Source organism: Eumetopias jubatus, unplaced genomic scaffold (genome assembly GCF_037043125.1).
Source record: "Eumetopias jubatus isolate StellerSeaLion01/CBP00866 unplaced genomic scaffold, mEumJub1_p1.0 scaffold_1, whole genome shotgun sequence".
Taxonomy (NCBI): domain Eukaryota; kingdom Metazoa; phylum Chordata; class Mammalia; order Carnivora; family Otariidae; genus Eumetopias; species Eumetopias jubatus.
Genome location: NW_028274807.1, coordinates 66,831,316 through 66,844,433, shown reverse-complemented (window position 1 = coordinate 66,844,433; position 13,118 = coordinate 66,831,316). Strand labels below are relative to the sequence as shown.

The 13,118-nt window shown below is 46.1% G+C and overlaps 1 protein-coding gene across 4 annotated transcripts in view; it reads right to left on the bottom strand.

The window, feature by feature from the left end:
• The window catches only part of PARP14 (poly(ADP-ribose) polymerase family member 14), a 39,877-nt gene extending 27,142 nt beyond the window's left edge, over positions 1-12,735 (bottom strand). For 2 of the 4 annotated variants that reach the window (XM_028110507.2, XM_028110508.2), the window contains exons 1-4: positions 12,475-12,735; positions 7,575-7,708; positions 6,786-6,819; positions 2,203-2,445 (exon numbers count right to left, since the gene is read on the bottom strand). In XM_028110507.2, coding sequence (XP_027966308.1) covers positions 2,203-2,445; positions 6,786-6,819; positions 7,575-7,708; positions 12,475-12,661 — 598 coding nt within the window. In that variant the 5' untranslated portion in view covers positions 12,662-12,735. The remainder of the gene's footprint in view (positions 1-2,202; positions 2,446-6,785; positions 6,820-7,574; positions 7,709-12,474) is intronic. The other 2 variants (XR_003610476.2, XM_028110506.2) reach the window with 2 other exon arrangements.
• Positions 12,736-13,118: the final 383 nt, after the last annotated feature.

The following is a 13,118-nucleotide window of genomic DNA, read 5'->3' as shown; positions in this document are numbered from 1 at the left end:
AGCTAGGCTTAAAATGCCCTGGGTTGGCTATTTGACTCCAAACTGATTTCCAAACATCACCTCTGGTTATTCTCTGCCATTCATTTTATCTTCCTTGTTGCCACAAAAACTAGTCATTATTTTGAAAACCCTACTCTCTTTTGCCCCGCTGTATATACTTACCTGTACCTGAAATGCCCTTCTCCAATTTTTTTTTTTTTAATCTTGTCCCATTTCTGTTTCAGGACTCAGCCTGATTATCTCATTCAAATTAATAAATATCAACGGTGGGCTCATCATGTGCCAGGCACTGTGCTAGGATCTGGCGATAGAGAGATGAATATAACAAGTCGTTGAAAATTCACCATCTAGGGGCGCCTGGGCCCCTAGACGTTAAGCGTCTGCCTTCGGCTCAGGTCGTGGACCCGGGGTCCTGGGATCGAGCCCCACTTTGCTTTGGGCTCCCTGCTCCGCGGGGAGCCTGCTTCTCCCTCTCCCACTTCCCCTGCTTGTGTTCCCTCTCTCGCTGTCTCTCTCTCTCTGTCGAATAAATAAATAAAATCTTTAAAAAAAAATAGAAAGAAAAAAGAAAATTCACCATCCAGGAGTTGGGGGGGGCGGGTCTTGAAAGCACACAAACGGCCTATTGTGGGATCAGATGATGCAGGAAGACAAATCTGGGAATCCCACAAGGATTGTCAGAGTAACTGGTTGCTGATCCAAGTTTTGAAGGACAGAGCAGAGTTTAGCCTATAGATTAGGAGAGGAAACATTTCCCGCGAAGAGAAGAGCAGTGGCAGGAAATAACAGTGTATTGGGGACCTGGGAGACCGGGACCAGTGGAGGATAAACTTCACAGAAGGGAGTAAGCAAGGCAAAACCAAGCCACCTTGTCTGGATCCCCTTTCCTCCCATTCCCCACAGCCTGCTGTTCTCAGCGGAGGGAGGCAGCTTCTCTCCCGGCTTCATTTTTCATTTACATATGGGTCTCCAACTCCATAGGAGTTCCTCAAGATCAGGAACTAAGAATTATTCATCTCTGTACCCACAGCACTAAACAAGTGCCTGGCACATAGTAGGTGTTCAAGATTTTTGATTAATGAACAAAAGCAAGTCCACTCAGTTTTTCCTTTTTAAGAAATAATTATAAATCTGACATGAGAATAGCTCCCTTCATTGAGTCCTTACCATGCGTCAGGGACTATATTAAGAGCAGCTTTGCACACATTGCCTCATTTAATCCTCTTAAAAGCTGTATCAGGAAGGTATTTTTTCCTCTAGTCTATGGAGGAGAGAAGTCAAGTACAGAGGGGAGTAACTTGGACAAGCTCTGAAAATTAGTCAAATGGTGGAGCTAGAATTTTGACTTCATGACCATCCTCCTACCATGGCCATGGAAGAGTGAGGGCTCGGATTGGAAAACTGCCTCGTCCTTCTGGACATGACTCCTCACATGGACCTTGAAGAGCACTCATTTCCTGCATCCCATGCACTTCCTCTCCTGCATGTGGGATGACCATGAAAGTACTGAGGAAATACATGGTAAAGGACATAAGAGAAGAGGCTGTGTAGAGGTGGGCCACGGGGTTCAAATCCAAGAATTTATTAGCATCTCTGCACCTCTGTCTCCTCAACTGTAAAATGAGGAGGAATAACAATGATCTCAAAAGGTTGTCAAAAGGAACAAATGAATTAACACATGTAATGAGCTTAGCACAGTACTCGACTTACAGTATCTCTATATGAGTGTCTGCTATTATCAGCATTACTACTTTCCAATAAATCCAGTTTGGTAACACAGATCAGTATTTACTTCTCCCAGTGAGATAACGCATGTGAAATTGCTGAGTCTTCTGTTTGGAATCACTTTTATAACCTTAAACTTTAGATTTCTATTTGGGTGTGTTATCTCTGTCTCTCTGTCTCTCTGTCTCTCTCTCTCTTTCTCTCTCTCTCTCTCTCTCACACACACACACACACACACACACACACACACACACACCCTCATACAATGAAGTCTGATTTACTGAACATACCAGAATTTCATTTTAAAACAAATTTGCTTCTCTTTCAAAGTAAAAAAGCATCTATATTAACCTGGAGTCCTCTCTTACTAGCTACGAGAAAAAGTCAAGCTTTCAGAGACATTCCATTAACTGGGGGTCTCAAATCCCAAAGTGGGGTGCAAAGAAGATTGGCAAATGCAGTATCATTTGATCTTACCCACATGCATTAGAAAGGTAACTACAGCAACGTCAAAATCTCGTATTACTTCCACTTGAAAAGCATCATTGGACAGGCCAGTTATATTCTCCACTATCAAGATTAACATTATATCAGTTACATTTGCTTTGAGATTTTCAAATGCAACCAAAGAGGCAGTATTTTCACACTCTTCTGAGGTATCTTCCATTTTCTCCGATCTTCTATTGGGAGAAAGTCTTGTATCCAGTTCTTCTGACACACCTGATTTTAAAAGGACAAAAGAGGTACAAGATGTTACATTTGTCTATCATGGTCTTAGCAAATTATCATAAGACGCTTTCCTCTTTCCTTTTCTATTCTTGGCTAAGTCAAATAAAAAAATATCTGAGAAGGCTTTTTGCTTAATTTAGTTAAAAATCAAATGTAACATTTAACTATTATTGTTAAGTTTGATTTTTAGTATGCCCTTTTCTGCCTTGTCTCTTTGAGGAACCTGTCTTTCGTAGCCTTTGACATATGCTTCCATCAAGCACCTTACACAGTTACTGAACTCAGCTTCTCAAAAGCAAGGGACATGTTTATTCATCCTTGTATTGCTGGCACCTAGCATATACTTGAGGCTCAAGAGCGCTGAATCAGAGATTTACTGCTTGGGCCACTGGAGGAAAGCAAGAATATCTGAAGACATGTAACATATTACGCTCTGAAAAGTAATACGTTTTCATCACTGAAGATAAAAAAGGATACTCGCTGAATGACTAAGGAACACACATAGAAAGTAAAATGGCCTAGGGAGCTATATGTATACATCAAGCTCACCGAACAGCAATCCTCCCAGCCAGCTTGTTCCTCTCCATTTTTGGCCCTTCGTGAGTTCCATCTATGCATCAGGTCCGTCCCACTCTATGCTTGCCCAGTGCAGCCTGATGCATATGATATAATCTTTAGACATTCTGTGAGTGACTGTTCAACTGGGGCCCTTACTATGTTCAAGGCACTGGAGGTGTGGAGAGGGGTGCATACAGAAAACATCAGATAAGGAACTTAGAGGTTTTCTAATGGAGGTATACAAGACAAATGACAAAAGGAACTGACATTTGTAAATGTTTATCACGGAAGAGTAAAATGCTACACGCTCAACAAATCCATTTTGTTTTCTTTCTGGGCAACATTTCCCAGACTTCCCACAACCGAGTTCATGTGGCTAATGGAATAGGGGTGAAAGTGTGAATTGCACTTCCACGCCTGGCAAGTACAAATCTCCTTTATGTGAATTTCCATTCTCCTTTGCAGTGACTTCGGAGGCCATGTATCAAAAGTAATCTTGTCAAAAGATGGAAGGAACCTGGGATTCCCGAAGCAGTCTAGCCTCCCCCCTTCCCCAACTGCTGACGACACTGACCTATGATTTGGGGGTTGTTTGTTACAGCAGTTAGGTGATCCTGACACACACTCCTGTTATGTGTGGAATGTAACACCACGCACTCATGCCAAATAAAAAATAGCTTAAGGATTCAATAATAACAGAGCATTCAATGAGATAAGTGTGACAAAGCAGAAGGACTGCTGAGCTAGGGGTGAGGTTGTCTGAGTTCAACCCCTGACTCTGCCACTCTTTAGCCATGTGACCTCAGGCAAGTCTCTTTACAAAGGAGTCCTGGGTGAACTGAATTAGGTAAGAGCCTTTCCAGCAACATGGTTTTACAACCGTATGACTATTAGAAGCTTCATCACAAGAGAGGCTTTGTGAACTGCCAAATAAAGAGCATCAATAATCCAGCCAGGAGTCCGAGAGACACAGAAGGCGACGGGGTGCTTTGGAAAGGCTTCAGGAAAAGGGGAAACTGAGTGGATCTTGAAATCTCTCTAGAGTTCAGATAGAGAGAAGTGGGGTGATGGGGCTTGTGGGCCACGGAAGTACAGGCAGAGGGCCATGACTGCGCCAAACTACTTAGGAAATGGTGGTCTGACCGATGAAGCTCAAGGAGCACTTAGGTGTAGATGTAAGAAATGAGGCCGGAAAAATTGGCTTCATCCAGAACGTGGCGTGGACTTTATCCTGCAGTCGGCAGTAAGGGTGAGTTGTGGAAGGTTTCTGTGATAAGGAGGACAGGGTATCTAGCAATAGTGAAAGGGCCGGTCAGATTTAAGGAAAAGAACATCAGATACAGAGAGACCAAGCAGGGTGCTCCTGCCATGCTGCATTTGTGAGGTAATCATGGCAGCCTGGTATGAGGGAGGGACAGATGAGGAAACCTTAAAAAAAAATTATTAAGGCTCTGTGACTAATATACACGAAGGCTTAAAGAAGAGAGATGACTGAAGTTTCCAGTAGGTGATGGGCAGACTGGTTGAGTACTTCAAGAGAAAGAAGGAAGACAGAAAGGGTACGGGTGTGAGGAAGAAGATGACACAGGTGGCTTTGACATGGTGGCTCTGACATATTTTCCAACAGGAAGGCCAGACATGAGGTCTGGAATTTAGAAGAGCGTCCAGGCTGGAAATACAGGGTTGAAAAAGCCAGAATTTCCTGACCACAAGTGACCAGTATCTCTCTGCTCTTGCATGTCTCTCTTCTACAGGTTCTTCCAGTTGCTGGTTTCCACCTTGCAGACCCAGCCCAATTCAGCTGAGCCTGGAACAGGACATTAGCTCAGTGCCCACACCCTCTGGTGTTGGTGTGTGGCTTGACTGATCTATTCTTCCTCTGTCAACTGCTTACCCATCTTCAGCTTTATGCCCAGGGTTTGGGGCATGCCCAGTGCGCTCAGCGTGCAGTATTCTCTGTTCTCCTCAGCCCTGAAATGGGGAACCTATTAGGGAACCACCCTCCACCCTGATTTTGCTCGGTTCTGAAAACCGTCTACACCATTCCAATTAATTTCAAAAGTCCTAGCCTTAGGGTCACCGTCAGGATTCAGTGTGGAGCAACCACTCGACAAGGGACCTCCTCTTAGGTCTCTTAAAGGGGCCAATTAAGTACTTCGTTAAAGACGGCCCAACTTCTGGCTGCTTACTATCATTAGAGTCTGAGTCATGTAAAAACAGGTCAGCAAATGAGTCTAAAGTCTCCAGGACAAAGAAAAGTCCATTGGTGGAGTGGGACTGGATGGCTCTTCCTGAGAATATCCTTGTGTTGTGAGCAAATCTGAAACAGTGCTGACAAATCAGTCAAGACAGAGTAGGGTAAAATCTATGAAATCATAAGAAACACAGACTTGATTAAAGTCTAGACCCAGGAAATGGTACAAATATAAATGTACCAATATAAAACCACTTCCCGGTCTAAATTTGGGCTTGAGGGTACAGCACATAAGGCATTTTCCAAAAATAGATAAGGATTTAGGGAGTCCCAATGAACACTGGAAGTTACTTGAGCCTGTTTCATATCTGAAGAATAAAAAGCAGTAATTACTCTAAACAGACAAAAGATTCCTATCACATAACAATCATGAGCTTTTTCCTTTTTTCCTAGATGTATTTATTTGTCAGAGAGGGAGAGAGAGAGAGCACAAGCAGGGGGAGCTGCAGGCAGAGGGAGAAGCAGGCTCCCCTCTGAGCAAGGAGCCTGATACAGGACTCGACCCCAGGATGCTGGGATCATGACCTGAGCTGAAGGCAGACGCTTAACCGACTGAGACACCCAGGCGTCCTGAATCATGAGCTTCTTAAGAAAACCTTGAATCCTAGATTCTACCGCTGAATAGTGCCTCCGTGTTAGGTAAAAACAATCCATACATCCCTCTCCAGTCGGTTTGCCAAGTAAAGGCAGCTCTCAGCCTACTGCCATTTTCAAAAGAGAAAGTTGCAAAAATGGAAACATGTTCTCAAGACAGTGTCAGTTTTAGAGGATAATAATTTACACATTTTTTTTTGGAATTCCTGTTCCCTAAGATCTAGATATACGTATCACTTTATCTCCTTTGTCCAGCCATTCAGCACAGGTCAACATCTCTCCCCCTTTATAAGAGCATGCTTGGCCAGGAAAACGCGCTGCCTCTTCAGTAAGTGGCAGCTGGTACAGCAGGCCAACACCCAGACACTAGGAAAGCTGCAGAGTCCACAAGGGTTATGAGGTAGCGGCTGTTTCCTACAGCAGAGAGGAGGAGAAGAGCTGTACCCACATCCTGCACCCAGCACTTAGAAGCTTTTGTCCACCGTCCTGTTGTGGCTCCAGAGGATAGCCCCCTCCAGACCCAGTGCTCGGAAACTGACTTAGCCACACAGGACACACAATGACACATCTTGTCCTTGCTTCTCGATGGCGGTTGGGCACAGGTGGGCTCTACAGGTCAGTTTATCACCATCTCCCAGGCACCTCTTCGCCTCCTTTCAATTGCAAGGTGTTTTCCAGTCCCCACAGAGAGATCTGTTCCCATCCTTCTGACCTGAGCCCTAAGATCTCAGGGGGCTCCCCCCGTGCTCACCCTCAGCACAGCTGGCTGTGAGTATGGCATCTCTTAGAGATGCAGATGGCATCTCTAAGCTAAGCACACCCTGCTTTGTGAAGTCAAGAAAAGAAGGATGAGCCCTGCAAGCGCCATCTTTAATGAAAGCAAAACCACCGGCGAAGGTCAGCCATCTCAGTTCTTTGCCCTTACCTGGTTCTTTGACATGTTCTTTGGTCTCCAAATCCTGAAATCCAATAAACAACAGAGTAGCATCAAGAAATGACTAATAATTTCTTTACGTTGAGAAACTGTCCCGGGGACTGGACCGGAGACATCGGACCAATAGAAACAATAATAAAAAGCTCTGGCACTTACGCTGTTGAATGCACCTCACATGTAATGACATATCCACTAAGCACAAGAATCACTGGTAAAAATGAGTCACAAATTACTAAAACCCAATTAACACCAAGTGCTTGGGGTGTGGGGTAACACCTAAATCTTTTCCCCATTTAATGTTTATTGAGTGTTTACTATTAACAAGCACCATGCCTTGTGCTTTACAGAGATTGTCTCATTTAATCCTCACAACGATCCACCAACCCAACGAGGATTGGATTACTGTCCCATTTTACAGTCAAGGAGATAGCGCAGGTAGTATGGATCTCTGTCCCCTCAAAATGATGTAAAAATAAAACAAACTGAGCAAGTTCCAGGTTAAAAGCACCCAAACAAACCCAAAAATTTACATCTCAAACCAGCCTTATCATCTGCAAATTCTGACTTTTCAGAAAGTGTCTAAAATCAAACAAAAAGCGCCCCCTCCTTCATTATTCCATACCTTCCCCATGACTGCTTTCACCCCCTCCACATCTGTAAGGTGCCTTCTATTCCAATTTGATTTATACTTCTCATCCCACTGTATTCTCCATATTGTGATTTCCTTCCCACACAGCTTGGCAGAACACCCTACTTCCCTTTACTCATGCCTTGACTTACCTTTGTTGGAATTTCCCCCTCAAAGATATCCTGGACTTCATGTGGGGCTGTAGGCAACTGGACAGTTAACTGGAATGCTCCCATTCCTGGCCATAGCAACTCATGGTTCTTTGTCTCCAGAACTTTTTGCCGAACTGAAAAAAAAAAAAAAGGAAACTGTCAAGCAATCTTTATTCACCAGATTATTCCATGATTTCCATAGGGCTTCATCATTTGCAATCAATGGCTTAGTCAGTTTCCCAAGCAAGTCCTTGTATGGTGAAAAGAAGAAAAGTTTAGCAAGTAGACCTGGGTTTCAATCCCATCTTTACCTTTATTTTTTTTAACCCCTGGGCATGTTCCTTAATAAGTCTTACTTGCAAAGTCTCAGTCTTCTTGTCTATTAATGAGTAATTAATGAAGACTGTCTTATATAGGTGTTACATGGATTAAATTAAAAAACATTATAAAGGACTTAGTACAGTCCATAATGCTCAGGAGGCACTAAGAAAGGTAACAATATTTATTCCATAAGTGAAGGGAAATAATCAAAGTATGCCTCATGGTGAACCCAGTGAAGACTGGGTGCTGGGATGTGGCCTGATGAAAGCTGTATTTTAGGAAGGCAATTTGAGTGACCAAGAGCACAATGGCCAGGAGCCTAGTGAAAAAGCTATTTCATTCAGTTCCTTAACCTGTGATGATAAGAGCCTCACATCCAATAGTAAAAGGAGTAGGAAAGAAGGAATGGGAGAAATTAAAAAAAAAAAAGAATTAGCACAGCAGACAGCTGGGTTGTAGTGAAAAAACTGAACAGTGAACATAAGAGTCCGAAGACTTGGATTTAAATTCCAACTCTGCCAAAAACGATATGCGTGACATTGAGAAAATATCTTAACTTCTTGAGTCTGTGTCCTCCCTTAAAACTGTGTCTGTGAATGAATTTTGTAACACCCACAAGAGCTATGCAAGCGTAAGTTTATAATTATAAGCCGGAGCAGCCAGAGAGAGAAAAGGAAAATCAGCACATCTCAGGCCATGGAGAACCGGCAAGGAGCCAGTTAGAGGAGGAGGCGTGCTCAACATGTCAGATGGTGCAAAGAGGTCAGGGTGAAGGGGAACCTTTGAGAGTGCCCTACTCTTCCCAGAGGAGCGGCTCTGACGTGAATGTTGGGCCACTATCTTGCAGGCCGGTGTGGATGAGCAGAGAGGCCGAGGATATAGGGAATCTTTCATAAGAACGAGCTGGAATAGCTTTCCCACCTCAATCATCCACGAAAGGGCAGGAGACGCGAGGCCTTCACTGGACGCCAACTGAGAAACGGGTCCCAGAAACAATACGAGAAAGAACGCCAGACTCTACTTTCACTCTTTATGAGATAGCAAATGTTTTCACATGGACTCCTGAGGGGCTGTCCTAAGCTAGCGGGAGGGCTGAGGACCCCATAAGACCCCTGAAGCCTGAAGCCTGAGAACAAGCCAATTTTTGTAAGCCAAGTTGTCTAGTGTCGTGGGCTTCTGTGATGCATTCCTTTTATAATCCCCTAAACTTTGGGAGAGTCTTATCCAGGCATCTAAGTGCAAAAGCCTGTTCTGAGATAGTGCACAATACGCAGGGCACCAGGATTTCGAGAGAGCAGACAGTAGCAATGGGAGTAAGTGACCTGCCACAAGGACAAGGGGAATCTGGGAGGAAAAAGAACTGAAACCCTGATGTCCAGCCACCCTTCCCCAAGTGGACAGTCTCCCTTCTGCACCAACCTCAGACCACTGACATTTAATTTTACTCAAAGAGGAGATGGGTTCCCTTACCCCGAACAGACTGAAAATTATCAGAAGCCAGATTATGACCCAAAAGGATGATAAATGCACACATCTGAAACAGGGCTTAATAAGTCAATTTACACTGGACTTCTCAGAAATTGAGTGAACTATTTAAAAGTAAGATACAGCTTCCAAATACTTCTGTTTGCTATACACTAATTTCTTCTTTTTTTAAAGATTTTACTTATTTGAGAAAGAGAGAGAGAGAGCATGAGCAGGGGGAGGGGCAGAAGCAAGCTCCCCACTGAGCAGGGAGCCTGATGTGGGGCTTGATCCCAGGACCCTGAGATCATGACCTGAGCCAAAGGCAGAAGCTTGACTGACTGAGCCACCCAGGTGTCCCAGCTATACACTAATTTCTACAGAGCAGTGCTGTTGGGCTCATTCTGGCTACATGAATCATGTGAAGAAAGTAGTGCTACACAGTGCACCGCACCTGGTGAGGCCACTTCCTGGGGTGGGGGTGGGGGCGGGGGAATCCCTGCAGAAGAACCAGTGCCCCAGGACCAGGACCGCTGGGGGAGGGGGGGGCGGTCAACCATTGTTAGCAAATTTCTGACAACCTGTTACTGGGGCAATAGCTCCTCTGGTAGGAAACTGAAACTGAATAGGCACTTCCTGCCACACACACCCCTCTCCCCCGCCCCCAGGGCCTTTGTCCATGAAAGGTTTCGAGTTGTACTAAGTTGGAGTTGTCTGTGCTGGGGGTACCACAAGAGGGGCCGCTGGAGCAGCCTGGGGACAGAGGTAGGGGAGGTGCGCTGGGTGATGAGAGGAAGGAAGCCTGTGGGGGAGACTGCCACCATTTCTGCGTTCAGGGCTAGAACAGAATGATGTTATTGACACAAAAGTGTATTTTGCGCTGTTGGTATTTTTATGCTGTTTGTATTTTCTACTAATCATCTCCCTTTTTTGTTCATTCAGGGTTGGCAACAAACAACAGGGCTTCCCAGAGTTTAGCACACCAGGCCTCCTGGAGTGCTGGTCAAACACGCGGAGTCCCGCTCACCCACCCCCGGGGTTCCTAAATCTCTAAGAGGCAGCAGGCACTGGGTCTGTTTAGTCTGTTTCGAGCCAGACGCAGAGGCCCATGGTCCCAGTTTGAGAACCACTCGGGAGGATAAGAGGATTCTAAAGAAGTAAGTGTCCCTAAGGGCTAGGCCCTTATGATGTTGACAGTTGCAATCAAAGTGGTAAAACTCCTTGAGGAAAATGAAGTCCAGGGGAAATGGCTTAACATTGCACAGCCGCCCTTCCGAGCATTCCTTGGTGAAATGAGGCCTTGGAAAACTTGGTATTTTGTTTTCCTAAGGGCTCTGAGCCTAGTAGGTCTCCTGTCCCCCACCTGCCTCCCCCCCCACACACTTCGCTGGGGAACCCCTCTCCTCTCTGGGTTTCATTTCTTTCTTTCCAGATCTCTGCCTAGAGCATGCCAGTTCCTCTCAGGTAAGCCTCATTGCCTCTCCTCTGGCTCAAATGCTTCTCCAAATCCAGCGACGGGAAGGTAGAATCAGGGCTTGTCCACTTCCTTTCCTATGAGATTCCAAAGAAAAAAGCGCATGCTCCGGAACCAGCAACTCACAGGCCTCTCACTACAGACCTGGTGGTCTCTTGACCCAGCAGGTAATAATCGGGTGGGTGCTTATCCTCCCTTTCCTAAAGCTAACAGCAAGGGTGGGGGAGAACTCAGCTGCTCAACTGCCTGCGGTGGGGGTTGGGGGGAGCTCAAAACTCCCAACCCACCTAAACTCAGAATGTCACCCCTGCTCCCAGTCCAAGGACCACCCTGAAACCGAGGGAAAGAGGTACCAGCGCACCCTCAACGAAGATTCTGTGTGTTGATCAACAGCAAGCAGCCCTCCAATAACTTTCTATATTTACACCGAATGTGCTTTTAGACAACACTTTCATACCTCCTCCAAGTGACCCCAGAAACACTGGGAATCTCAGGACCTGTAGGAAAATCCCGCTGACTCCTCACATTCCTTTAATACCTTTTTCCCCCACCTAAAAAATAACTGAAGAAAAGGGGGGGCTCTCCCTCTCTGTCCCTCTCTCAGAGCATTGACCTCAGTTACCAAATCCAGAATAGTACACGAATACATATCTTCCATCCCCACGCTGATTTTCATGGTTCAAGGACTCAGCTGTCCTCACCTAGAACATTGCATGGATCTCCTAAAAATTGTGATTTCCAGGGTCTCTCCCAACAGAAGTCAAGGTACTTATTTTCAACCAAATTTATCTCCTTAAAGTATATTTGACATGTCTCTCCCCTGCCTACCTAGGGGAAAGTTCGTAGTCCTTATGGTGTAATTCAAGGTCCTCTACCATCTCAACCCAACTTTCTCTTAGCCTTAATTTCCTCCCCACCACTTCACAAGAAGGAGGTTTAATAACATAAGGCCTAAGATTTTTAAAATATAGGCACCCCCTCCCCTTAGCCTTCTGAAATTTCTCAGCCCCCGTCTGCCGATCTTGCTTGTACACAGGGATTCATACAGTCACCACTCAACCCAAACCTCCCTGAGGACGCTCTGCGTGTTGCCTGAAGATGCCCGTGCTTCCCTGCCCCCAGCACCTGTCCATGCAGTGTGCTCCCATCGGAAGAGTCCTCCCCAATATCCTGCCTGTCAGGAATGGAATTGGCCCTCAGGAATCAGTCTAGATGTGTGACTCTCTCTGGAAATTTTCTCTTCCCTTCAAATTGTGCTCCCATCAATCTTTGGAGTTCTAGAACAGCTGCTTTAATAGGAAGGAAAAACATTGCAATGGAATAGCAACTCCGCCCCTAACACAGTAGGTCGCCTTGTAAAAGGAGGTGAGTGTAGCAGCCTGTCAGCTCCTTTCCGTTTCAACGCGCTGCCAAGTTTAGCGTTAGAACTCACTTGCGCGGTTCTACCGCCACCTCCAGGCAGCACCTGGGAGTGCTTATCGCCCCTCGCGCACTCTTCGTCGGGTCTGCAGCCCCGCGCCTTCCCTCCCCTAAGGCTGCTGCCGGAGCCCGGCGGGATCTCCCGCTGTGCGCCCCGGTTCCTAGGTACCTTGAGGGAAGACCGCGGTTGTCCCCTCTCACGCCCACCCTTACACCCCTCACCGTCCTCTAGATGGAAGAACACCAGGAAGCGGGACCGGGTGCCGGGTTCCGGGAAGACCTCACACTCCCCGCCTCCGGATCTCCTCGCGCTCTGGAAGTACATCTGCAACTTGGTGCTCAAGTTCTTCGGGGGGTCGGGGCCCCAGGACCCTTCGACCATCAGGGGGAAGGAGCCGAGCGCAGCCATCCTCAGCTCCGCTCATCTGTCCCTGCTGTCCGACCTACCCCGACGGAGTGTGGCAAACTTTGTCCCTTTAGGTTTCGGTTTCATTTCCCAGAAAACTCCTCCCCTGACATTAGTTTCTGCCTGTGGCTGTAAATAGCTGTGCCAGGATTGAACTAGTCCGTGTGTCGACCCCCGCAGTTCTTCACCTTCAGCTCTGGCCCACAGCGAAGGCTGATTGGTCATCGCCACTCCAAGCAACTGGTCCTGCGCCCTTTGTGCACTTGGGTCCCTAAGCTCGGGCACTGTGTGCCACTCGCCCCTTCAAGTCACATCTTTGACCACGCACAAACACAAAGACAACTTCATTTTTGCTGCAGGGCAACGTTTTACAAGAAAATAAAATGGCTTGGCAAACTGTGATTCTTTACAATGTACAAAGAAGTCCCCAAATAAGCCCCAAACAATGATCAGAATTGTA